The 27523-nt window shown below is 47.5% G+C and overlaps 1 protein-coding gene across 1 annotated transcript; it reads left to right on the top strand.

Moving 5' to 3' along the window:
- Positions 1-37: 37 nt before the first annotated feature.
- On the top strand, positions 38-26935 carry ATP6V0E1 (ATPase H+ transporting V0 subunit e1). Its single transcript, XM_080676859.1, has 4 exons — positions 38-232; positions 6487-6534; positions 17959-18081; positions 26461-26935. Exons 1-3 carry the CDS (start codon positions 129-131, stop codon positions 18050-18052), a joined length of 246 nt encoding a protein of 81 aa, XP_080532985.1. The 5' UTR covers positions 38-128; the 3' UTR covers positions 18053-18081; positions 26461-26935.
- The last annotated feature ends 588 nt before the right edge of the window (positions 26936-27523 follow it).

Here is a 27523-nt window from a genome sequence, read left to right as displayed (position 1 = left end):
GGCGCGCGGGTCACGTGAGGACGCGGGAGGCGGGCCCGGCGCGCGCTGGTCACGCGGCCGGGTGTTGACACTTCCGGGTGGGACCCGAGTGCGGCGGTGGGGCACGGGCTGGCAGCTCGGCGGCCACCATGGCGTACAGCGGCCTCACGGTGCCTCTGATCGTGATGAGCGTGTTCTGGAGCATCGTCGGCCTCCTGGTGCCCTGGTTCATCCCCAAGGGTCCCAACCGGGGGTGAGTGCGCCAGGCCCGCTGGCGGAGGGGGGAGACGCGCGGCCGGGAGCGGCGGCCGGGAGGGGGAGGGGCGACCCGCACCGCGGAGATCTCGCTGGGGTGGCCCAGACCCCGAGCTGGCCGCGATGAGCCGGTCGCAGCAGCGTCGGTGACTCCCAGCCGGAACGCGAGGAGGGTGACCTCCGGCGGGCCATTCTTGGGAAGCAGTTTTAGGGGAATTTTTTCTCGTCACCGTCCTGGGTGGGTGGGTGTCGTCGGAAATGGGTTTATACCGACCCAAGAAGAAGTTGGGGCTCGGTCTCCTGCTCTCCACCCACATGAGGCCTCGTTGCCTCAAGGAAGGGGTCAGATAAATACAGCAGACATTGCCCTTGCACTTCACACGCTGTCGCAGTCGCACAGGGCAGGCTTGTGCAGCGACGTCCAGCTCAGGCCTCGCCTCCCGTGGGCGCCGGGAGGTAGTTGGGGCCCGATCCACAGCGAGATTCCGACCGGAGAGCAGGAGGTATTGTTTAGAAACCCCTGCGTCATACCTTCTGGAGGGCGCTCCCCGCGACCTTGTGTGTGAGTAACAAGTTCTTAGGGTGATTGGTTAAGAAATACACCCCCCCCCCCTCATGTCAAATAGAGCTTCACCTATTTTGTAAGTAAACTTTTATTGTATGAAATAGAGGCTTATCTTCAAAGGAGCTTTAGCACACTTTTTTTTTTTTTTGCCTTTTCGTTCCTCTTTTGCCTCTTAGTCATTTTTTCTCTGCAAGATCATGTGGGGTGAAACTTAGACTGAAGTCATCGTTTGTCAGAAACACCATTTTTCTTTGAAATTAATTGGTGGCTTCACAGTGCTTTGCATGCAGAGCAAGCATTCAATCAATGTCCCTTGAGTGGATAATTCTATGGCCTTTAGTAAAGAAAAGAAAATACTGTTACTTCCTTAATATTTTGTGACATGAACCCTTTCTGGCTCTCTTAAATAAACGTGTATTATTAGACATGTTACTTCCAACTAGTTTAAAAGTAAAACATAATGCAAGAAGGAGAAATGGTACATGAATTTCTATCATTGGTAGCATCAGGTCCCCCTTACCTTCCTCCCGCTCATCTTCCCAAGCAGTAATAGATGAAATAGTGTCAGAATTCAGGGGTAATGAAGGCAGTTTAACCAAATGTAAGTTCTTAGACTTTTTTCTCCTCCTGGAGTTAGTGTTTCTGCCTTCAACTATGTCATTACACCAGCCATTGTCAACCGTTGTGCCACAAGCATTTTTAAAACATGAATACCTGACTCTTTAGTCACGGGCACTGACCTCTTCCCCTGGGATTGTCAAATAAAAAAATGACAACAGCCAACACAACCATAGCCGTCAGTTGTGAATGCCCTGTCACGAACCATAAATATAGGTCATATAATCGAGTTGCATCTTATTGGTCAGGTTGAATAAGGTTACATCTGATTGGTTCATTCTTGGTACCAAAAATCTTTAGGCACCTGATTTTTTTTAAAAAAGTCATTTTGGAGCAAAAGGGGTAGGTAATTACTATTATTTATTTATTTGTATTTTTTTGTAAATCAGAATTACACCTATATTTTTGTCAAGATCGGCAAAAAATATATATTTTGGTGTGCCACAGAATTTTAGTAATTAGTTTACATGTGCCATGAGGTGCAAAAGTTTGAAAATCGCTGCATTACACTACTGTCTGCCTTTCCAGCCTTCATACTCAGAAAAACATTTATTAATGTGTTGGTAGCATTGACCACTCCTTTCTTAAAGACCCCCATGGGGGTCCCACCCCCTCCCCCCAACCTCGGGACTTGATGCCCATGCTGTTATCCAGGGTAATGAAATGCCTCCTAATGTGCATGGCTACAAAGTTTCTAGCCCTAGTGTCATGATTCAGGTTTGACCTGCTAGTGACATGTTATCCGGGTCTAAGCCACAGCCTCCACCCCAATCCTTATATTTCCTGCTCTTGGCAGGATTGAGCAGGTCTTAACACACAGTGCCTCCTAGGATTTACTGTATTACATTTGGGGAAGCACTGGCCCTAGCTGGATGATCCTTGTGACCTTGAGCAATTTAGTTCACTTTTCCACATTCCCATTTCCTCATTGTAAAGTGGAAATGTTAGTACGTAATTAGTACTGGTTTTCCTTTGCCTCCTGAAAAGACTGCAAATTAATTTTTAAAAATACATGAAGGGGATGAATTGCTTCAAGGACTATGGTGAATTTTTAAAACAGGAGAGCCTTTTTTTAATATATATTATACACACACACACACACATATTCTCGTGGCTCGGTGCATGAAATTCGTGCACATTAAAAGGGGATTAATTAGAGGAAATAATTTAATATTGCTATTTGCCCTTTCTCTATAATAGAAGTGTCAGAGTTGAAAGAAAATTAGTAAAATGTATATGAAAACCTTCCTCCTGTCAGAGTCTGGGGCACACCAAGGGACCCAGAGTCAAGTTCCTGCCCACCCACATGTGCCTCAAAATCGTGTGAGACCCAGACGCGCCAGCCCCCGCCCCCATTGGGCTAGATCCAGACCCGGCCAGTCCCACCCTGTCAAGCCCCTCTGGGCAGGGGGCGTAGCCTCAGGTCCCCTGGCCTGGTGCCAGGACAGGGGGCGTGGCATGAGGTCCCCCAGCCCAGACCAGGGCAGGGGGTGTGCCCTGAGGTCCCCCCGGCCTGGTGCTGGGGTGGGGGATGCAGCCTGAGTTCCCCCAACCCAGCATTGGGGGTGCACCTTGAGGTTCCCTGTCAAGCCCCGCTGGGTGGGGGGCACAGCCTGAAGTCCCCTGTCAAGCCCAGCCAGGCAGGGGGCACAGCCTCAGCTCCCTTGGCCCGGTGCTGGGGCAGGGGGTGCGGTCTGAGGTCCCCCAGCCTGACGCTGGGGTGGGGGGCGAGGCCTGAGGTCCCCTGTCAAGCCCCACAGGGGCAGGGAGGGCGTAGCCTCAGGTCCCTGCTGATTGCTCCTTAAGGCTCCTTATGGGAACTTGGCCTCAGCTGTGCGTGCAGCCATCTTTGTGATGGAGTGATGGTCAATTAGCATATTCATAGGGAGGCCAAGTTCTCTTAAGGAGCCTTAATGAGCAATCAGCAGGGACCTGAGGCTACGCCCTCCCCCACCCCCGTGGGGCTTGACAGGGGACCTCAGGCCTCGCCCCCTGCCCCGGCGTCAGGCTGGGGGGCCTCAGGCCACACATCCCACCCCAGCACCGGGCTAGGGGACCTGAGGCTGCACCCCCCTGCCTGGCAGGGCTTGACTGGGGACCTCAGGCCATGTCCCCCACCTGGCAGGGCTTGACAGGGTACCTCAAGGTGCGCTTCCCATCCTGGTGCTGGGCTAGGGGACCTCAGGCTGCACCCCCCCACCTTGGCACCAGGCCGGGGGACCTCAGACCGCACCCACCGCCCAGTGGGGCTTGACAGGGGACCTCAGGCCATGCCCCCTGCCCCAGCACTGGACCAGGGGGCCTGAGGATGGGCCCCCCATGCCTGGCTGGGCTTGGCAGGGGACCTGAGGCCATGCCCCCCACCCAGTGGGCTTGACAGGGTATCTCAGGCTGTGTCCCCCCGTCCTGGTGCCAGGCCAGGGGACCTGAGGCTATGCCCCCTGCCCAGAGGGGCTTGACAAGGGTGGGACTGGCCGGGTCTGGATCTAGCCCAATGGGCAGGGCCGGCTGGGTCTGGGTCTCACGCGATTTTGAGTCGCATGTGGGTGGACGGGGACTTGACTCTGGGTCCCGTGGTGCACCCCAGACTCTGACAGGAGTAAGGTTTTCATATACATTTTACTAATTTCATCTCTGACACTTCTATTATAGAGAAAAGGCAAATAGCAATATTAAATTATTTCCTCTAATTAATCCCCTTTTAATGTGCATGAATTTCATGCACCGGGCCACTAGTGTGTGTGTGTGTGTATAATTTTAGAGAGGAAGAAGAGGGAGAGAGAGAGAGAAACATCAATGATGAGAGAGAATCATTGATGGGCTGCCTCCTGCATGCCCCCACTGGGGATTGAGCCCACAACCCAGGCATGTGTCCTTTGACCGGAATCGAACCTGAGACCCTTCAGTCCACAGGCCAATGCTCTATCCACTGAGCCAAACCAGCCAGGGCCAGGAGAGCCTTTTTGAGTTGAAGCATTAAGACATATTCATTAAGGAGACAGTAAAGTAAAGCACCTTCATAAAGGTGCCCCGTGTGAGGGGAGGAAGACTTTGATGTTACATCCTCTTTCCTGCCAGACCCCTGCACATCAGAAGACAGAAAATTGGGTGGTGAGGTTTTCAGGACCTGGTGAGGCAGGGAGAAAAAAGGGATAAAGGAAAAACGCCTGAATCTATGTGTACCTAAAGCCCCTTCCTCACTCTCTTCTACGACTGAACAAGTGTAGGATAAAGGATGAAATCAAGTCTGAGCCTGAATCAGCTTTCCCGGCCATTCCCGTTTTCAGGATTTCCCTTGTTTCTCTTTAGGAATCCACACATGGGAAAAAGTTTCAGGTTTTTCACGGTGGCTCCCTTAGCAGTAGGTTGGGGACGGGATGGGGAGGAAGCACAGGAATTGATGTGCCAAGAGTTATAAGCTCATTTTCTTTTTTCAAACATGCAGGACATTTTCAGACATACAGAAAAGGAGGAAGAGTAGTATGACTACTGTATACCACCACGTAGATCCAGTGATGGTTAGGTATTCACATTTGCTTTATCTCTGAATAAGTGAGTGTGTGTGTGTGTGTGTCCACGCGCGTGCGCACACATTTCATAGCACCTTTATCTCAGACTCCCCTGTACACCCTATCGTCCTTTCCTGCTTTGTTTTTCTCCATCTGCACTACTGACCTTCTGGCATATACTGGTAGATAGATAGGTCGATCTTGTTTGTTTATTGTTCCACTTGTTTGTTGTCTGTCTGCCCCTACGGTCACGTAGACTGCACCAGGGCGGGGGTTTCCCCGTTTCCTTCACTCCTGTCTCCCCAGAGCCTTGTACATACCAGACACTCAATGAAAATCTGTTGAACGAATGAATGATGTGCCAGTATAATAACCATAGAGAACACACACCCACAGCACTTCTAAAGGATGAGTTAAAAATATCAATAGGAGTTCTGATCTTTGCTTCCCACCGTCTAGGAGACTGTCCTTAACTCTGTGGGGTGTGGAGACCTTGCTGTGGACATGACTTTTATGGATGGGGGGGCACTGAGAGGTGTGAAGCCGCAGGGTGATGCGATGAAAGGAATATTTTAGAACGATGAATCCAATTCCATCGGTGATTGCCCATAGAATGAAAGGGAAGGAAGGCAGTTTTGACTGTGCCACCAGTTGCTAGACCAGTGGTCGGCAAACTCATTAGTCGACAGAGCCAAATATCAACAGTACAACGATTGAAATTTCTTTTGAGAACCAAATTTTTTAAACAAACTTCTTCTAACGTCACTTCTTCAAAATAGACTCGCCCAGGCTGTGATATTTTGTGGAAGAGCCACACTCAAGGGGCCAAAGAGCCGCATGTGGCTCGTGAGCCGCTGTTTGCCAACCACTGAGCTAGACGAACTAGATAAATTTCCGTGCTAAGGTGGGAACGGAAAGGAAGAAGTCCACATAGGGAAGGATGCTTGAGAATGACTAACGCACAGCATTTGGTGACTCTGAGGGTGCAGAGGAGGCATGAGCAAAAAGATGACAGATATGAGGGTAGGGTGGTGGGTGGAATGGCAGAGCTGCTTCTGGGGAGCAGGAGATTCAGAGGAGAGCCTTTGGGAGGCGAAATGGGAAGAGATTAGCATGGAGCCAGTTTTAGAAGTGTTGACATTCACCAGATTTAACTGTTTTTCAGAGAGGAATGGAGATGGGGAGAGGTCAACACTAGAGAGACACATTTTTAGAAGTACAGGTCATTTTGTGGCAGAATTGCCAAATGGGGTAGTTACTTGGATGTCAAAATGAATTGTCACTGCAGCCTTTGCGTTCAGTTTCAGGTGGGTTTGGATTAGATACTAAGCTGTGGCATAAGTGCATATCCCTTTAAATACAAATAATGTTTAATTATTTACTCTAACTTCTGCCAAATGCACCCCAGGGTGCAGTGCAGTGTGGGTGTTGGGGCAGATTCAAGAGCCTTTTCTGGGTGCACAGCCCCTGCTTGTTTGTACTTGGGGAGGAGACTTGAACCATCCTGCAGTGTCTGCTTCGTTTGCACATGACCTAATTTTTTGTTTGTTATTTTTTTAGAGTTATCATCACCATGTTGGTGACCTGTTCCGTTTGCTGCTATCTCTTGTAAGTATGTTTCTCTTGTAAGTAATTTTTCCTAAAATAATAAGCATTGTTCGTGGCATTTATAATGTATGTGATGGGAAATGAAGTAAGTGGAGCATGGTTGTTGTGAAACTTTACAGCTTTGTTTCATTGAAGCTTGTCCTCATGTCTGAAGAATAAAATAATGTCTGAAGAATAAAAGTAGCACACTTTTAAAAAAATTTTAAAAACCCTACAAAACGTAAAAAAGAAAAAACAGCACACATTTTCTATGTTCAATATTTATATTTACATAATTTTGTAATTATGTCATTACTTACATAATCTATACTAATAAAAGGGTAATATGCTAATTAGACCGGGAGACCAGACATCTTCCTACCTTCCTTTCGGACAAAGCCACAGTGGTGGGGGCTGAGGCAGAGGCGATTAGGGGCGATCAGGCCAGCAGGGGAGGGCAGTTGGGGGCCATGAGGCCGGCAGGGGAGGGCAGTTGGGGGCCACAAGGCCAGCAGGGGAGGGCAGTTGGGGGCCATAAGGCCGGCCGGGGAGGGCAGGTGGGGGCCACAAGGCTGGCCGGGGCGGGCAGTTGGGGGCCACGATGCCGGCAGGGGAGGGCAGTTGGGGGCCACAAGGCTGTCCAGGGAGGGCAGTTGGGGGCCACAAGGCTGGCCGGGGAGGGCATTTGGGGGCCACAAGGCTGGCAGGGGAGGGCAGTTGGGGGCCACAAGGCTGGCCGGGGAGGGCATTTGGGGGCCACAAGGCTGGCAGGGGAGGGCAGTTGGGGGCCACAAGGCTGGCCAGGGAGGGCAGTTGGGGGCCACAAGGCTGGCAGGGGAGGGCAGTTGGGGACCATGATGCCAGCAGGAAAGGGCAGTTGGGGGCCATGATGCTGGCAGGAGAGGGCAGTTGGGGGCCATGAGACCAGCAGGGGAGGGCAGTTGTGGGCCATGAGGCCAGCAGGGGAGGGCAGTTGGGCGCCATGATGCCGGCAGGGGAGGGCAGTTGGGGGCCATCAGGCCAGCAGGGGAGTGGTTAGATGGCGATCAAGCCAGTAGGCAGGCAAGTGGTTAGGAGTCAGCGGTCCCGGATTGCGAGAGGGATGTCCGACTGCCGGTCTAGGCCGAAACCGGCAGTCAGACATCCCCCAAGGGGTCCCGGATTAGAGAGGGTGCAGGCCGGGCTGAGGGACTCCCCACTCCCCGCATGAATTTCATGCACTGGGCCTCTAGTTCAATATAAGTATATTTACATAAGAACTGCACAGATACTCTCTCCCTCTGCCAACCCAAGTACAGTTTATACTCACCAGAAATTGTCATTGTAGTGCTTTGTATTTCACTGTTGTGAAATATTTAGGCCTCATTTCACTTAAATATCTCACCATCTCACTCAAATAAAGCCATTCTTTTTTGTTTGTTGTGTCCCTGGACTATGCATATATGTTCTTTGGTTAATCCCGCCCCCCCTGTAAAAGCTATTCTTTATTATGACTGTTCATCTACTGAACCGAAGTTGAGCTAGAATTGTAATCAAGTAGAGTAAGAACAATTTTTTAAATTAAAAGAAAATTTTCAATTTATTTATTTTTGTGAATCCTCACCAGAGGCTATTTTTTCCATTGATTGTTTTTAGAGAGGGTAGAAGGGAGTGAGGAGGAAGAGGTGGAAGAGGAGAGAGAAAACACATTGATGTGAGAGAGAGAGAGACATCGATTGGTTGCCTCCTACTCTCACCCTGCCCGGGGCTGGAGATAGAACCTGCAACCCAGGTAAGTGCCCTTGACCAGGAATTGAACCCATGACCTCCAGTGCACAGGCCAACGCTCCAACCACTTAGCAATCCAGGCTAGGGCAAACATTTTAAAATTTAAAAGTGTAATAATTAGCATCTATTTGAATAGATTATATTCATTTACATAAACTGTTGAGTAAATACTATTTTAAGGTATGTAAGGTAATCCTCAACATATATTTTTGGGATACTGTTATTTAGCCTCATGAGTGGCAGAACTGCAGTTTAACTGTTTAAAAGATGTTTCCAGCTCTTGTCCACATTCTCCCCTTCAATGGGGAGTGGCACCAGGCAGGCCCCGGGAAAAGTCTAAGTATTAGTCAGTTCATGGAGAAAACTTCAAAGCAGCCGAAGCCGGTTTGGCTCAGTGGATAGAGCGTCGGCCTGCGGACTGAAGGGTCCCGGGTTCGATTCCGGTCAAGGGCATGTACCTTGGTTGCGGGCACATCCCCGGTCGGGGGTGTGCAGGAGGCAGCTGATCGATGTTTCTCTCTCATCGATGTTTCTGGCTCTCTGTCCCTCTCCCTTCCTCTCTGTAAAAAAATCAATAAAATATATTTAAAAAAAAAAAAAAAAAAGAAAAGAAAACTTCAAAGCATTCAAAGGCGAGCTCTTACCTCTTGCTGTCTAGATTTTAGACCATTTTCCCCTTCGCACCAACGTGCTTGTGACAGCTGTGTTGACTAGGTTCATACTGTCACCGGTGTATTCACAGCGGTAGTGCACAGATTTCCAAAATTATTGTTTCCTTTTCCTTGGAACCTGATTGTATGTCCTACTTATTAGCAAGTTATCTGTCTAAACGTAGGGGTGTAACTTAAACCCCAAATATTTTACATACCTGCTTCCACAAAAGGGTGGGGTTCTGCAATAAATCAGAAAGTCAAAGAAAGCCTCACTGTTTGGTGCTAGTAGGTACCAGTTATTTCTTGAAAGTACCTCTCCTGAAGGAAGACACACCCAAAGAAACTGGTTTTCTAGACAAGGTCATGTTTTGAAATACATTCATGGACTTTTTAATTGCCTTCTGTTTGTGGCAATATTTTCCTCTTCCCAGTTTGTTCTAGTTTGAAGGTTAGATTCTGTGGGGCGTGACGTGTCTGAACTCTGAATAAGCCAGGATCTCTGCCAGTGTGACCAGTTTGTGTTCATAGTTCAGCAGAGGAAAGTCGATTTCAAAACAAATCCAACTGGGGCCCGGCCATCGTGGCTCAGTGGTTGAGGGTCGACCTATGAACCATGAGGTCACGGTTCAATGCCCAGGTTGTGGGCTCCATCCTCAGTGTGGGGCATGCAGGAGGCAGCCGATCCATGATTCTCATCATTGATGTTTCTATCTTTCTCCCTCTCCCTTCCTCTCTGAAATCTATAAAAATATATTTTTTAAAAAAAGAAAAAAGAAATCCAACTTGGGACAGGCCAAGATTGCTGGTGAAACTTCTAAGAGATGTCAGATGGGAAACTGGATATAAGGACAGGTAGTTGAGGGCCTGAGACTGTCATTTCCTCAGGCAGGGGTTGTCTACTGGGGCTGCTACTGGCATCCGGTGGGCAGAGGCCAGGGATGCTGCTGTACTTCCTACAGTGGACAGGACAGCCCCCTCCTCCCAGCAAAGAACTGTTCAGCCCCAGATGTCAGTACTGCTGCCGTTGAGAAACAGGCCCTAAAAAAGAGAGGCCAGGGCCAGAGCTCAGGAATGCCAGCATTTAGGTGCACAGATGAGGAAGGGCCAGAAAACGGCACCCTTGAGCCTTCCCTGTTGAAGTAGGCGGAGTGGCCAGAATGTATGAAGGAATCAGAGGGTAGTAAACTCAGCAGGCGTGCTCCCCAAATTGGAAGTCAGTATTCCATACGAGTGGGAGAGAACTCTCTGGAGGCAGCATGGGAGGGTGGGGGTGGGGGGGGGGGCAAAGAAGTTTGTACTCCCATCGCCAAGCCGGAGCCATCTGGTGTCAGCCTTTCTGATTGAGAGAGCTTCCAGGGAGCCAGGTTTCAGGGCAGCTGGAGGCAACCTAAGTGTGAGAATAGGAGGAGGTGTGTGAGTGAGTGGCCGCTCTTGGAGCAAGTTACAGAGAACCCAGTGGAAGCGGGTGGGAGAGGGGAAGGGCGGGACGTTGGATCAAGTTGTGAGATGAGCAGAGCAGTCTGGGAAGGAATTTAGATCATGGTAGATGGTCCTGGGAGGTTTGGGGAAAAATATTTTTTCTGGCAAAAATTGAGATAAAAGAAGATAAGAGATTTGTTGAGCTTAGTTCTTACCGTTCCTGTTGTTGGGCGAGAACTGCACCTGAGGCTTTCCATAAGCGGGCAGTCGAGAGGCCTGGCGGTTGGGCACGCTGCTTGCCAGTCGCGGCACTAGGATGTTGGGGTCGGGCTTGGTTTTGTTTCTGTGGTTTTGTTTTCCAATACAACTGCACCATTGATTGAAGAATTTCCTTTCTCCATTCAATTGCTTTGGCATCTTTTTTCAAAATGACTTGACCACATACATGTGAGTCTATTTCCAAACTATCTGTTCTGATCAGTGATCTCTTTGTCGAGCCTTATGACATACCATGCTGTCTTGGGTATTGTAGCTTTGTATTGAAGTCAGGAAGTCTGAGTCCTCCCTGTGTGTTCTTCAACTGGCCCATCAGAATCACCTTGTCAGTTTCAGAATCACCTTGTCAGTTTCTCCAAAAAGGCCTGTTCACTATTTCTTCTTTCATCTCCAATCTGTTAGTAGGCCCACCCAAAGATTTTTTTTCAGTTTGTGTATTACACTTTTTAGTTCTAAAATTTCCACTGGGTTCTTCTTTTTTATTGTTTTAATTTATTTTCTGAGATTCCCAATCTCTAGTACCATCCAATAGTTGGTTTTCACATTTTGTTATTAGAGTTTATTAATATACCGTCTGTAGGATGAGTTTGATACTCTGCTATTACCGGAACCAGAACCTCACCTACTGACGTTTTTATTTTCACGTAGTATAGTTTTTATTTCCATAGAAGTTCTTTTGTTTCTTTTACAGTTTTGCTTCCCCCTCCTTTTTTCCTTTCCTTCCTCCTTCCCTCCCTCACCCTCTTCCTTCTTTCTCTTTGCACATATTTTAAGCTTATCTTATTTCTTAAGACATAGTTTATTTATAATCTGTATCTGATCATTCCAATATCTAAAGCCCTTCCATTTCTGTGTCTGCTCTTTGCTGCCTTCTACTCATGGTACCTTGCTTCCATATGTGTTCAGTTATGGTTGACTGCAAGCTGTTAATTTTCCCTATAATTTTATATGTCTCCCTTCTTCGAGGTCTGGTATGAAGGTGGGCCCCTCCCAGAAAGGATTCACGTGGCTTCTGTTAGATGCCTAACGCCATCATCAGTGTGGCTTAAATTAAGTAAAATTCTTGATATGTGTTTATTTTTTAGCAACCACAGAAGGAATTTGAGTTGTAAACCATCATGATAACCAGTTCTTCCTTCTTGGTACTTATATTTAAGACAGGTGATTTTTCTAGCATTTCTCTTGAGGGGGTTCTGTTTGATTTGTCTTTACCTTGGGGTCTTGGTTTCTGCGGGGAGGTATGTGAACATTGTACTAGATTCTTTGCCTTGCATGGGCCCTGGGCTTTATCTGCTGTTCCCCATGTCCTGTGAGGTGTCCAGTTCATCTGTTTCAGTGTATAGTCTCAAGGTACGGAAAGCTATCTGCAGTCACTTTTCTTTCCTCTCTGGGTACTTGCCTTCACTCAGCTTTTTGGTCTGAGAATTACTTACACTTCTCTCATGGATACATTGAAAATATTTGGCTATCTTGACTATTTATAGTGGAAGGGAAATCTGCTGGATGAAAAAGTTTATTCTTCTTATTCTGATTGTATAATTTTTCCCCTTTATAATTCGGCAGGTAAGAGTATTGTTACAGACTTTGAACTGAAAGGCCTGATATATAGAAAGTATGGAGAAAAGAAAGGAAAGATATTTCAAGAGCTGGCAAAAACAGGGCATATCCCTGCCGTATGAAAGGGTCATTAGAGATAGGGTTGGCATAAGGTTAATGAAAAATCATGTTGTGCCTTCTCATCTGGAGCTTGGGGTCCTCTTCTAAGCTCCCATGGCTGTGGCAGAATTAAGTTCCTTGTGGTTGTAGGACTGAGGTCCTACAACCTGCTGGCTATTCGTTGCGGATCATTCTCAGCTCCTAGAGGCTACTCACATTCCTTGTGGAGCAGCCCTTCCAACTTCAAAGCCAGCAATAGAGTCTCCTTGTGTAAAACCCTTCTCATCCTATAGCAGTCTGAGTCTAATAAGGAGGTAAAAACCACACAGTAGGTTAGGCAGAGGAAGTGTAACAAAATTATTATAAGCTCTGACAAAAGAGTGTAAGATATAAGGAAACAATATGATCCTCGGGCTGAGGGAGACCCAAGGAAAGACGAACTTGTAAAGGACTCAGACCTCGTTGGAGAAGGTGTGGCTCAGTCCATCCGACAGCAGAGACAGTTTGTTGGTGTGGCCCAGCTGGAGTTGGTCTGGAGTTGCTGGGCAAGCAGTATGCCACCTCCTGAGTACAGGCAGGGGAGCAGGTGGCCAGGGCCTGGGTGTGTAGCCACGTTCCTGTGCCAGTGCAGCAGGCCCCCAGAGCCTGCGGCCATGCAGGGACTCTGGTTTTGGGGTCAGAGGGTTGCAGGGAGCTTATTTCCAGGCTGAGGCTACGAGACCAAAGAGCAACCATGTCTGGGCCTGAGCCTGTTCGGGCTTCACCAAATGTCCTCGTACCCACTCCGCAGACTCCCTGTCCCCGCCTGCAATTTCCCTCCAGCTCCCTCTACCGAGACAGCTTATCACTGTGCTCTGTTTAAGGAGAGAAAAAGGAATTCAGTTGTTTATCTGAGTGCGTACTAAAGGAAATGTTCCGAGCTAATCACTCATAAGTGATACACACGCTCCACATGCCTTTTGTCAGGGAGAGCCCTGTCCCTTTTAGGAACTCTCCCAAGTAGGTCACGTCCACCCAGGATGACTTCCCTTTCCTCAGGCCAGCTGTCTGTTAGAAACTGATCACAGGCGTGCCCGTCATCGTATTCACTGTCTTGGGTTTAGACAGGGTGTACATGCCAGGGGTTGGGTATCTTGGGGAACATCCAAGAACTCTGCCTGCCACAGAGGGGCGGGGTGGGAGAAGAGGCGGAGACGAGGATGACTCAGTGCTGCGTGAGGAACTCCTTTGTGCAGTACACAGGTTGTATTTCATTCCGGGCCTCAATGCGCGGTAGCTGTCTCACGAGAGAGAGAAGGAGTAACTGGTATTTATTAAACGTCTGTTTGTCAACTACTCCACAGAGCACTTTCATATACTAGTATTCTCTCTTTATTTCTTAACATCTGGAGGCAGGGATTATTATCTTCATTTTACAAAAGGGGAAACTGAGGCTTGGGGTTGTAAGGCCACTTGCCTGGAGACAGTCGGCTAATATTTATGACTAGTGACCCAGTGCACGGATTTGTGCACATTGAAAGGAAATTAATTAGAAGGGGCTGGTGGGGCGGGACTGGGCGAGATTGGCCAGACACGCCCTGGAGCCAACCTCTCATGGTCCCTGGTCCCCTCCCTGGTGTCGGTGGAGTGAGTGGGGGTCCCTCTGGCAGGTGGGGTCCCTTGGCCTGCCTGGCCTGCGGGGATCGGGCTGAAACCGGCTCTCCGACATCCCCCGAGGGGTCCCCGAGTGCGAGAGGACACTGGGCAAAGTTGTTGTTGTACAGTGTGTGGAACGCAAACGCGATAGTGCAGTAAGCCAGATTGGGGGCCGACAGTGCCCCAGCAACAACATAACCCACGGCCGAAGGTGAAATCGCAAGGCCTCATGAGGAATTGGGCTTCCTCTTCTCTGGTTTTGGGATGCGTCAGCCGAGAACCACCGCTGCCGAGTCACTGCAGCTCAGCAGCTCCTGCGTTGAGCGTCTGCCCCCTGGTGGTCAGTGCACGTCATAGCGACTGGTTGGCCAGTCAGACACTTAGCATATTAGCCTTTCATGTATATAGATAGATAGCTGGAATTAAAACCCAACCCTACCCAATACTGAATCCATATTTTCTAATAGCATCCAATAATATGTGCCTTTGAACGGGTTTGTGTCAGTGGATTGGGATGAGGGCAGATAATAGAGATCATCTCGGTGAAGATAGTGTAAGTCACTCTTCTGTGTCTCTGCTGTCTCTTAAGAAAGCCACTGATAGAGGTCACTCATGTCATCGCTCTGGCTGGAGGGACAGTGGATCAGAAGAGAAGTCCTTGCCAACAGGGAAGCTAGGCATTTATCCGCCTGATCTATGCGTCACCGGGAAGTAACCTTGCCTCTCTGTTCCCTGTTCTCATATCTGAATGTGAAACAAAGAACAAAGCAAGATTTGAGAGAGTTGGGTGTAGCCTTATCTGTGGGGGAGGACATACCGTCTGGCTGGAGAACCCTAATAATCCAGAGCTGAGCTCGTGACAAGTGGCCAGGGAGTGTGTGTAGAATGAACCCTCCCAGAGCACAGCCCACTGCTGTCCTGGTTTCTCTCTCACAAGCTCATGGGCCCCACAGGGCTTGCTCCCTCTTCTCATTCCTCTTTGCATCCCCAGAGCTGACCTGGAGCACGGCATTGGTAACGATTGTGGGATAAACCAGGACCTTTGTGTCAGCTGGTACAGTGCGACTCCAGAGCCCTGGTCCCATCCGGCCCTTTCTCAGATTCACTGGGGGGATTATGCTCTCTAGGGCGTAGTGTCCTGTCTTTAGAATAAGGAGCGTGGACTTGACTTCTGGCCCATGCCTGCTCTGCAGACTTACGTCACCGCACCATAGCTGCCCCAGGCATTTGAATAATCTCAGAGGGTTGGGTATGAGGCTGGACTGAGGTTATGGGGACATGTGGAACAGTTTGGCAGATTTGAAGGGTACATTTCGTTCTCTCTTCCTGGACACATGAAATAATAGGATCATTTGAATATGACCTCTTCCTCCACCCACTTCCATCAATTCAGACTGGATTTTCCCCTCCCAGCTCTCCACCGTGTTTGTGGAAATTTCAAGTCGGGTCGGAGTCGGAAGGGCAGGCACAGAGCTCAGCTGGTCAGAGGGGGACCATTCCCTCATGAAATTTCAGAGGAAAGGCCTGGGCCATTTCCTAAGGAACTTTTTTGAGCTGTGGTTTGTTGGGGTTTTTAAGTGAGATGTTTTGCTTGAATCAAAACATTAAAAATAGTATGGGAAATTAAATTCAAAAAAAGTTTCTCAATATGACCTGAGCAAGCAAAGTAGATTTTGTTCTCGCTTCTAGATATTTCTTCCTTACCTCAGGTACCGAAGGCTTGTCCTGGACTTAATCAATAATCAGCAGATGGCTTCTTTATTTCCTTATCCCCCAGATCAATTTAGATTTTGCTAAATGGATGCTTTCGAAATGTCAGTACCTCAGGTAGCTTTGGTGGTGGGAACATTAGTCCGACTGGTTTCTGGTTCGGGAGCTGCTGCCACCTACTCAGTATTGTGAGCACAGGCAAACCATTTAGCCTCTGCCTGCCTCAGTTTCCTTAACTGCATTAGGGGAGGGTTAAAGGAAAGGTTCCAGGTGAAGCAGAGCGTTAGTAATCTCACAAGCTCTCTGGGTCATTACAGTGTGAGGCCAGGAGGGAGATCCCGCTGCACAGCAGCACGGAAAGTGCTGGGAGCTGGTGTTGCGTGTCGTACTAGACATTTTGGTGAAGAAAGGGGACAGTCCAGTGTAGGCTCTAACATGCTTTTTAGTCAGGTGTCCAAGCATCAGCCAGTTGCTTCAGTCTCTGACGAAAGGGCCGGCGGCTGCTTTTACAGTCAGCTCTCTTGCCTGCTGGGCTTGGGGAAGTCCTGGGTCTGTGTGGAATTTTCCATGACTGAGCTCTGCACCATGAGTGAGTGTTCGCTGCAGTCACAGAGTGTTCCAGTGTGTCTGCCTGTGCTGTCCTCCCCTCTTTTATCACAGTGTCGGAGAGATGTTACACCCCAACTACATGGCATTTTGTTCGTGTTTAATACTCTAGTTCTCAGGACAGATCAGAGAACCGCATCTGAATTGGCTGTTTGTTTATAAAGTGAGTCAGCTGGAGGTACCCACTCTGGCCCCATCTTCTCTGGTGTCGTGTTACCTGTCACAGAACCACCTTTTGTGGGGTGGGTGGGGAGGGCAGGTGCACTGTTTCTGTGGCGCAAGCTTGTGTGCGGTGCTGGGCATAGGTGGTCAGAATGGCCTTTGGATCCTTTGGTTGGAAGATTCTAAAAATGACAGTAAATGGAGGAACAGAGACGCAGCCAGATAACGGCCCGGTTGGTTGGGCTAGTCCAGGGGTGGGCAAACTTTTTGACTCGAGGGCCACAATGGGTTCTTAAACTGGACCGGAGGGCCGGAACAAAAGCATGGATGGAGTGTTTGTGTGAACTAATATAAATTCAAAGTAAAGGAGCGGAGGGGAGAGCAAGAGAACCCTCCGCTCTTTCGGCTCCGCGGGCCGGATAGAACAGCCGAACGGGCCGGATCCAGCCCGCGGGCCGTAGTTTGCCCACGGCTGGGCTAGTCCCCCTCTTACAGGGGAACTCAAGGTCCTAACACCTCTTTGCTTTGGTCCTAACACTTCTTTGCTCCGTGGTCCTCAAACGTCATTGGGTATGTGAATTACTCTACCAGCTGTAAAACCGCTGTGAACAGTATGAGAAAATGTTAAAGACAGTTTGTGCTGCTGTTCATGTCTGACACCATGGCTTCCTGCATGAGCAGTCCATGATCCAGAGCCACTCCTTGTCACTACAGTCTGAAGTGAGCCGTTGTGAAAGCCAGCCACTGGGTTCCGCTTTCCTGGGGCTCATCTTAGGGGCGATGGTGGTTAGAGAAGGGGCACTCAAGGGTTACAGCCTAACTGGGAGATGGTGGGCCGAAATTTAACCTGGCTGTACCAGCACAAATGGGTGTGGCATCTGGGCTGTGCGTTTTAGCATTTGTGGAATGGATAAAGGAATACCGTTTTTCCTGAGCTTGAGATTAGGTAAAAACAGCCGTGGGCAAACTACGGCCCGCGGGCCGGATCGGCTGTTCTATCCAGTTCTCTTGCTCTCCCCTCCGCTCCTTTACTTTGAATTTATATTAGTTCACACAAACACTCCATCCATGCTTTTGTTCCGGCCCTCCGGTCCAGTTTAAGAACCCATTGTGGCCCTCGAGTCAAAAAGTTTGCCCACCCCTGGGTAAAAACATGCTGAGGGGCAGCGGGGGTGGGCTGGGGCGGGCCAATGGGGAGAAAATGTAATACTTTCAACAAGAAAGAATAAAAACAACACTCTGAGGTAAAGACATATGAATTCAGGAAATCTTAGATACTTAGATTAGGAATTGAGAAACTGAGAAAAGACGAGCTGTACTGTGCGGAAGCCTCACTGCTTTGAGATAAGTGTCGAAACCAAGGCCAGGCGTGTCCTGTGAGCCAGTTTGTTGTAAGCTGTCAGCTGGGCTCCCTAATTTAGCACGATGTGTTATGAACTTGTACTGAACAGAGTCGACTTGGGTCTTATTAAAGCTCCTTTCCCCCATCCTCATTGAAAATGGGCCTGTTCCCGCATGATTTCACCACTTTGTTGTCATTCCTCCCCCGTTATTCTTTCAGTTGGCTGATCGCAATTCTGGCCCAACTCAACCCTCTCTTTGGACCACAGTTGAAAAATGAAACCATCTGGTATCTCAAGTATCACTGGCCTTGAGGAAGAAGACCCGCTGCCCAGCCATCGAGGTGACTATACCCTTGACCTTTCTCATCAGTGTTGTCAGTCACTCAGCTAGAGATTGCCTTGACTTTTTCTCCGAGTTTTGTGGCCACTTTAACACTTGGCAAGGGCAGGCACTGAAAGCAAACATGATATGATCTCATGAAGAGCAGAAGTGAATTTGGGACTTAGGTCATTTGCTTTACCAAAGGATTTATCCACAAGATCCTCTTAAATTCTCCTGTGACCCTGCCGTTTAAAACCCAGTTTGACGTACAGGATTGACTTGGCATGCCGTCTGTTGGACACGGTTCAGGAAAGCGACCACTGGTAGTTGCTGTTACAAGACCCAGCAGCTTCAAGAAGTGGCCGGCAGATTTGACATTAGCATTTCTGAATGCTCTGGGTGGAGAGAGACAGGTGTTTTTTGAAAACTGGCCTTCAAACTGCAGCTTTTATTTGGTTCTGAGTATTGGAGGTCAGGAGTGGGAGAGCGGAAAGATTGAAACTCCAGCGGAGAGGCCGGAAGCCTGTTCTGTAGGGTGTTCCTCTGTCTCCATCGCTTTGATAAAGTGGAGTTAGCGCTACATGTTGGGGTTCTGGTGCAGCTTTGGGGCAAGGGCTCCTCTTCGGTGGTACCGTGCTTGTCAGGAGACACGTGGTGTCTGGCTCCCTGGCTTTAGTGATGCTAAATGGGCTCAGGTAACGGCGGCCTGGTCCTCCAGCCGTGAAGTTCTCTGTCGGCCTTTCACCCAGTGGTTTTATCCATTAATGAGTGTAGTCTGAATTGAGTGTTACCGTAGAAATCGCAAAACGGTGAGTTTCTAGTTCTGCATTTGATTCGATGACTCTTTCTATAAGAACTTCCCCTCATCCATGAGGATTATTGAGTAACCTTGAAATATAGATCATACAGGAAAAGCAGAATACATATTTAATTTAAATTTTTAAAAATTTTCAGACTACAAGTTGTTGGTGTTCAAGTTTCTTTGAGGGTACCCAGTGAGGTTTCTTTTTTCCCCCTTTTTATTGTAATCAATTACATTTATTGTCCTTTTTATGTTCAACGAGAGGCCCAGTGCATGAAATTCATGCAAGGGTTTCGGCCCTCGCAGCCCCAGCTTCGTCCGGAAGGTCCTTCGGCTGTCCGGTCTAATTAGCATATGAACGCTTTTGTTATTATAGGTGGTTCCTTCTTTGGCCTATGGGAGCCTGTCTAGATGGGCTTCTGTGTCCTTTTGATACTACTCTTTGTTCGTCTCCTTCCTTTCTGGCAACATCAAGATGTCCCAGACCCCTCTTGTATGTGTCCTGGCCCAGGCTTCGAACCAATTGCTCCTCCAATTGCTTTCTGAATTTCCCACAGAAAGAATCCTGGCTCACTCGTCAGTCCTCCAGCCCAGCTGGCCCTGGTTGCTTTCAGTGGCAATGGTATTTACAAGTCAGGATCTGATTGCTAGGTGCGCCTGTTTCTGCTGGTGTGTTGTTGCTTCTAAGTCTTTACAGTGGGCAGAGCCAGAGGTGTGTACTTTTAAGAAGAAAAAGGATCACGAGTTCATGTTAGCATTTCTAATTCAAATTTGACATTACAGGTTTTTTACTTCTTTGGTTTTACACTTGAGTATCATTCACAAATACTGAAAATCTTAGTTCCTAAAGACAGTAACTTAATTATTTACTTTCCTTATCCTACAGTACATATAAAATAGTTTCAAAATAACACCATTATAACTACCAACTATAACTTTATTGAGTGCAGTTTAGGATATCTTTTCTGCTTTATTTATCCTTAGAACAAATAAAGAACAGAATGCTGTTTTCTGAAATCCTTGAAATAATTATTTTTTCTGGGGGTTATCAATTTGATACGTAGTTAGATTAAGTTTTATTTTGTGTTTAATTCATGGTAATTTTTTTATTTGCTGCTATTTTGAATATGTAAAACATATTTCCAAAGTCAAAATTATAAGCAAGATATATTCAGAGAAGTCTATCCTTTGGGTGTTTCATTTTGCTTAGGATAAGCAAAAATACGTGTGTGTGTGTGTGTGTGTGTGTGTGTGTGTGTGTGTGTGTGTGTGTTTTATCTCCATCCTTTCCCCCCTCCCCCTCACACACAGCTATTATGGAAAACATATCTATACTATTCTATAGCTTGCTTTTTCCCTGAACACTGAAGCCTAGAGCTCGCTCCTATCAGTGTACAGAGATCTTCCTCAAGTCTTTTCATAGCTATTGATGTCCTTCTGGGTTTTTCTAGTCTTTTGCTATTGTTAATAAAGCCACAATAATATCCTGTGCATAAGACATTGTATTTTTTTTTTAATCATCACCCAAGGACATGTTCATTGATTTTTTTTTTTTTTTTGAGAGAGAGGGGGAGGAGAGAGGGAGAGAGAGAAAAAAGAAAACACATTGATATGAGAGAGAAACATCAATAGGTTGCCTCCTATACACACTTAACCGGGGATCGAAACTGCAACCTATGCCCTGACTGGGAATTGAACCCACACCTTGCAATGTATGGGACAGTGTCCCACTCAACTGAGCCACATTGGCCAGGGTGACGACGTATATTTTTGCTGGTGATCTTTGAGTTAGATTCCCTGAAAATGAAATCTCTGGGTTAAAGGTAAAAATACTTTTTTTAGATATTACACATTCCCTTCTCTAGGGATTGTGCTGTTTTTGCATTCCCACCAACAGTATAGCCTGTTCCTCAGCTGGATTTGTGCCAATCTGATAGGTAAATAGTCAGTTTTTTTCCTCTTTGCCCAAAGGCATTTTGATTTCTCTCTGACATGGATTATTTTTAAAAGATCGGATTCATAACATTTTTTACCTGCCTTTTTTCCCCGCAAGCTCTCCAGTTTTCTAACCTTCTTAACTATAGTGAATGTTAGGTAAGGATGCCGATGGGGCTTTAAAGCCGAGAACTTCCAGCACTGCCTTCATGACCTCTCCGAGCCTCACCTCCTTCCCTTAGAATTGGGCTCCCTGGCCCTGAATACACTGGTGTGTGGATCTGAAGGGTTCATTGGCCGTGCTTGCATTCTCGTGTGTGGGTAACCTAATTGATGAATTCCTCACGTTTGCACTCTGGTCCACAGCACCAACTGGGGCTGCTGCTTGAAACCCTTATATTAAAAGGTGGTTCCTTTCAAAGCAAAGTGCCAGGAAGCAGAAGGGCACAGCCAGGCGAACCCTAGTTACGTTTATTCCACGTTTGAGGTGGTGATTATGGCAGTACCAGGACTCTAGGCCTTTGGAGTGACCACATCAAGAGATCTAATGTGTGTGGTGTGTGTAGCATTGGAGCAAGCAGAACTCTTAAGACAGGACTTCACTTTTCTTGGCGGTAAACTCAAAAGATTGAGCTAATTTTAAACTTTGAACTTTGATGATGAAGTGGGATGATGAAGAGATGCAGAACCCGGATGTAGGCCTTCTTCATCTGGTGAGGAACAGTGTTGGATCTTGTGCATGACTTGTTTAAGAACCCAGGTTTGGAAATTAGCAGGTGTAAGTTAGACATGGTATTCAGCAAGAGGAAAATGAGAAACAGTTGTGAAAGCTTTAGAGAAGTTTTATACAGGTGAAGTCGGCTTGATCTGAACAATACAGTTGAACACCTCATTCACCTTTTGCTACTTTCATCACTTTTCCTGCCGTGATTGTCTTCCATGTATCGATAGGCTGAGTGCCAGCATGTTATACTCATTGGCTGGAAGTTTTGCCCTGAACTGGTCAGAACAGTGCTCTCTCCATCTTCGCCCCTGCCAGTCTTGTCCCCCTCACGATGGAACTGTCACAGCAAGGCTGCTGTTTTTGTTGATGTCCTGTTTTCCTACAGTCTTGGGGTGTCATGCTAGTATGTAGTCTCCTTGGAGTGGATTTGGCTTCAGCCCCAGTGTCCTGGAGTTAGTTGGTTTGCCACGTCATTGTACTATGTTAGATGAGCTAATACAGTTTGCCATGGTCCTAAAGGGCAGCAATTCTGTTTTAGTCCCAAGTCTGGACAGGAGGGGAAGAAAGGGTATTGGTAATTAGGCCCCTGCCCTGGGGGATCTGTTTTTCTGTGCATTCCAAAAATATCTGAGTGCTCATGAGGCGCATAGCACTGAGTGGGCATTTCAGGGAACCCTGTGAACAAAGCCATGCCTGTGGCAAGCGAAACAGTGCGAGCTGCTGTGGGTGCAAAGTGTGTCTTTGATCCGATCTCTGCATATTCTGCTGCCGCTTCAAACTCAGCCACGTCTCCACTTCTGTTCCTTATGTCACAGTTTTCTCTGTCCCTAAGCGTCAGAACCTATCGACCACTTCTTTCTCCTCTTCCTCGAATCCAGTTGATCCTGGTGATGTCTCTGTGTCTGTTCCCTCGGACACCCTAGTTTCTGACCCAATCACTCAGCTCCGAGTCACTGCCGTTACTCCGGTCTCCCTGTTCCTGCAGTCGGTGTATCCACAAACCGTGCCCTGTGTGTCTTCCTGGGCGGGCACTTCCTGAAACAGCTCACGGCCTGCCCGGAACCCTCGTCCTTCTCCTTGGGCTGTAGCCGGGGCTTTTTAACCTGAGGCCCCTGGGTTCACGGGTACAGGCACCTTGAGATGCTCTGTAACATGTTGTAAGCTCAGCTTTGTCAGGGTCACCAAAGGTCCCTGAGCCACAAAAGATAAGAAGGACCAGTCGGCAGGTAAGTCCAGCTTTCTAACTTGGCGGTCCAGGCCTCCCGGTCTGCCCCCAGACCACCTTGGCAGCTTTTGTTCCGCTTTCCTCCGTGACCTATGGTTCCAGCCCCACTGTTTTCATGTTCTTGACCTACTTAGCTTTACTTCCCCTTTCCTGCCTCTTGCTACCTACGAAGTTCATTAATTAGATAGCAGGTTAGTAAACACCATTTTTCATTCTTCTGTCTTATTCTACGCCCCCGTCCTCTTGCGGTTCTTCCTGGTGCTTCTTGGTGAGTGTCCAGCCTGCAAGGCCTTGCACTTCTTTCCTGGCCACTTGGTTTCAAAGTAATGTCTTCCCCCTAAATGTGTTTAGCTCCCCAACTTTTGCCATTCCTTTGCCTTGCTAAATACTAGTACACACCCTTCGTTTGCTTGAATACCTGTTGTTGTTCATCTCCTGCAGTAAGTACATACATTACACATAACAATAGACAAGGAATTATTTGGTGAATTTGTGATATCTATCTTTGAATAAAAATATATTCAGCCCTAGCTGGTTTGTCTCAGTGGATAGAGCATCGGCCCTGGAATGAAGGCTTGTGAGTTCGATTCCGGTCAAGTGCTGTGCCTCAATAGCAGGCTCGATTCTCTGGCCCTGGTTGGGGTGCATGCAGGAGGCGACCAATGGATGTGTCTCTCTCACATAGATGTTTCTCTCTATCTCTCCCTTTCCCTTCCACTCTCTAAAACACAATGGAAAAATACCCTCATATGAGGATTAACTATATATATATTTTCACTCATCCTTCCCTGAACAGATTTCCTGGTCTGCCTTGGTGTTTTGGTGTTGTCTTCATTCTCAATTTTATCTGAAAGTAGCCTTAGTGATCTCCTTACCAGGTGTCCCGGTTAATAATGCAGATTTTATAATCAAAACACCATAATTTCAAGAGAGACATCAAAAGTGCTTTATTCAAAGTAATGTCCATCGCTAGCTACACATTTCCCCATCTTTCAGGTAATTTGTGGATACCATCCCAATAGAACTTTTCTTGTTTTGAGGCAAACCATTCAGAGACCCAATTTTCCACTTCTTCGTAAGTTTTGAAGTGCTGCTCAGAAAGTGCATGTGCCATCGATCGGACAAAGTGGTAATCTGAAGGAGCAAGGTCTGGTGAATAGAGCGGGTGGGTTAATACTTCCTAGGCAAGATCTTTTAACGTGTCTTTAACTGGTTTTGAAGTGTGTGATGGTGCGTCATCATGAAGCAAAATTACTTTGCTGTGTCTTCTGGAACATTGTGGTCGTTTCACGATCAAAGCGTGGTTCAAATTGATTATTTGTTGTCGGTAGCGATCAGTATTAATGGTTTCACATGGTTTTAAAAGCTCATAATACACCACACCTTCCTGATCCCACCAAACGCAGAGCATTGTCTTCTTTCCGAAGCGATTTGGCCTTGCAGTTGATGTTGATGGTTGACCTGGATCAACCTATGATTTTGTGCATTTGGGATTCTCAAAATAAATCCACTTTTCATCGCCAGTCACAATTCAATGCAAAAAAGACTTTCTTTCGTGCCGTTGAAGCAACATTTTACTGTTGACTTTTCGGTTTTCCATTTGTCTTTCATTCAGTTGATGTGGCACCCATTTTCCTTCCTTTAAAACCTTCCCCATTGCTTGTAAACGATCGGAAATTGTTTGCTGAGCAACGTTTAATCTTTCTGCAAGTTGTTTTTGAGTTTGACACGCATCTTCATCCAATAATGCTTGTAATTGTTGGTCTTCAAACTTTTTCAGTTGACCTGGACGTTCTTCGTCTTTCACACGAAATCATCACTTTTAAAGCATTTAAATGAGCGTTCATAAGTATCTTGAGATGGAGCATGCTCACCATAAGCTTCCCGAAGTATATGATAACTTTCAGCAGCACTTTTCTTCAAAATAAAGTAATGAATTAAAACGTCCAGCAAGTGCTCTTTTTTTGGCACGAAATTCGACATTTTTAAGTGTAAAAATATCTATGATGTTAACACCTTCAGAAAATTTGACATATGAAGTTTTCAAGCTTGTTATCAATACAACAAAATAGCATACATATCAAATCGCATATATATCAACATATGTGGAACTCCATCTATGGAAAAAAATCTGCATTATTAACCAGTACACCTGGTATTTTATAAAATGAGGGTGTGGGCTCTTTGTCAAGTTCCCTTCCCCCATCCCAGTCTAATCAGAGAGAGAATTAGAATACCGGCTCCCTTAATTCACTCCAAAAGCAAACCATAAGTGTATGCTATTTAACATAACCCTCACTCACATTTATCTTAAATTGGCTATCATTGAGCTTGAGTGAAAATTATTCCCGGATTCTCTGTGGTTTTTCAAAATTGAAGACCTGCTTTTTCATTTTGTGATTATTTATTTGTCCAAAAAAGCCTAAACGATGAGGAGTCTAGCAAGTATGGTCTTCCTAGAAAATGACCAGACAGGACATCTGTGCCCGCTCTTCAGTATCAGTATGCTCAAGTAAATTCCTCTGGGCCTGGAGCTCAGGTCTGTGCAGAGGAGCCGTGCTGCTGGCCGGGGGAGGAGAGAAACGCTCCTTAGATGGGAGAGAATGTTTATGAAGCTGGGGGCGGGGGCGGGGGGGGGGTGGCCTACAAGAGCCACAGGCTCTGGAACTGCCCCTCTGCGCCTGCTGTGGTTCTTTCCTGCCACATTGTAAAACTGGTCCTCTGATTCCATCTTGGGGTGAATGTACCTGCCCTGGGGTGTCCCGGCAGCCTGGTGCTGGCCACCACCCAGGGCGGTTGCGCTGCCCCAGCTTGCACCAGTCTCTTGTCTGCTTCTGGGCGCCTGGAGCCCCGGGCCTTGGGAGCCTTTTGCCAGGCTGCTCTGTGGATTCTCCTGGCTCTGCCCACTGACTTGCAAAGCCTCAAGGGCCCATCAGATCTCTCTGTGCGCAGTTTGACCTTCAGTCTTGTCAGACCTGCCTGCCACAACCGTGTCTCATCCAAATGTAACTAGCCCCTCCCACTTGTGCTTACCCTCAACATCCTGGCAAACTGTGGTCATAACCAGCTCGTTCTCTTACCGCCAGCTCAGCCGTGTGTGGAAATTGCCTTCGAAGGACATTTTCTCTTCCTTGGTTATTTAACTTCAGAAGTAGCATATGTGGCTGTATTTATATAGTGTTATAAAACACGCTTTACATAAAGGCGTTTCCGCGACCACGTTAGCAGTTGGATGTGCGAAGGTGCCTGGTCTGGATGTTTACTGGCTCTGTAAAGGTGGGGTTGCAGCTTGAAGCTTCTAGCAAAAAAGACTCGTATTTGTCACCTACACTTGTGGTGGCGAGGACAGGGAGTCTGCTCCGAGGAGTCTGACCGAACAGCTTGCGGGAGCCTCGCTTCCCTTGCTGTGAGAGGGGAAGGGACACAGACTCTTGAAACCGAAGTGAACTCATTAGATTCCAGTACGATCAGTCTTAGTCACTTCGCTCTTTCTCTTTCTGTCACATGGTCAAACCTACTTGTGATTCTCCGTGTAGCAGTGTCCTTGGTAATGGGACCTCTTGTCACAGCCCTGCAGCGACTACCCACATTTGCAGGTTAATTGAGCACCTAGCTATTGTAAGTGACTGGCCTGATGGACTTGGTTGATGTCAGCCTGTGCCCTCCTGCGGGTGGGGAGGGGACCAGTGACTAGCCCGGCTTTGTTTTGCAGGTCATGACGAGAATTCCTCTAGATGCGCAGTCACCTCCACACCGGGCCGCCTTCCTTGGCTCGCCTGCTCTGGCCATCCTGCCTTACACACCCACAGCACAGTTGACTCTCTTACTCTCCAGTGCAGTGTTTTTCCTATTAGCCTTTTTACACTTTGATGAATGATGTGCCTCCTTAATCTAAACGGAGCCGATGCCATCAAATGTTTATGCGCTCCTCTGAGACAGAAGGTGCTCTGGGAAACACGGCACTCTCCTTGGGACTGTGGACCTGAAGATGGCTCCTGCCTGCTCATGACACGGGGACCAGTGACGTGTGCAAACGCCGTCACGAGACAATAAGACTCCAGTGCAGCAGCCGTAGGAGAGCATGTTCAAGGGGAGATCTGTCCCGACAGAATTACACCAAAGTCTATTTTCAGGATGAATTTCTTACTTCTGCCATCTTTTGGAATAAATTATTTTCCTGCTTTCTATGGAAATCTGGTGTTTGTGTTTGTTAAGCTCATTTTTACAAGCTTCTGTGTCTCTAAACAATGCCTTTAAAAAAGGCCTTGCAGTTCGAACTGGATAGCAGTGGCCATGTAGTTTGAGGTGCCTGAAGAGACTGGTAAGTACTTTTCTTAATTGTTCAGTAAGCATTTGAGGGCCTACCCTAGCCAAGGCACTGGAGGAATCAAAGATGTAGAATCTGCGGTCTGTGCAAGTTCAAGAGCTGTTATGCTATTTGGAGAGAAAGATCAGTCTACGTAGGGCCTTTGTGCATCAAAAAGCGGTTATGATGGTGAGCAGGTAGCAGGTCGGTACCAGCCACAGGGACAACTTGGAGCCAGTGGTTCATTGTACCCTCACACCCTCAGACCTAGGACTGAAGAAACCCGGAGTGAGTTAAAAAGCCTGGCACGGGGGCAGTAGTTCTTAATAGCAAGCATCTCCGTAATGCACTATTTGGGGGCTTTATTCGTTTTAAGACATTAAAGTGGATCTAAGTTTTCACCAGCTCACGGCTTTTTGACAGCCAGCCAAGAGTGGATTTCCTGTTCCGCAGTTGGTACTTTTCTGTT

This window comes from Plecotus auritus, assembly GCF_963455305.1.
Source record: "Plecotus auritus genome assembly, chromosome: 6".
In the NCBI taxonomy this organism is placed as follows: Eukaryota; Metazoa; Chordata; class Mammalia; order Chiroptera; family Vespertilionidae; genus Plecotus; species Plecotus auritus.
Note: the sequence above shows the minus strand (reverse complement) of the source record. Positions and strands in the feature narration are given on the sequence as shown.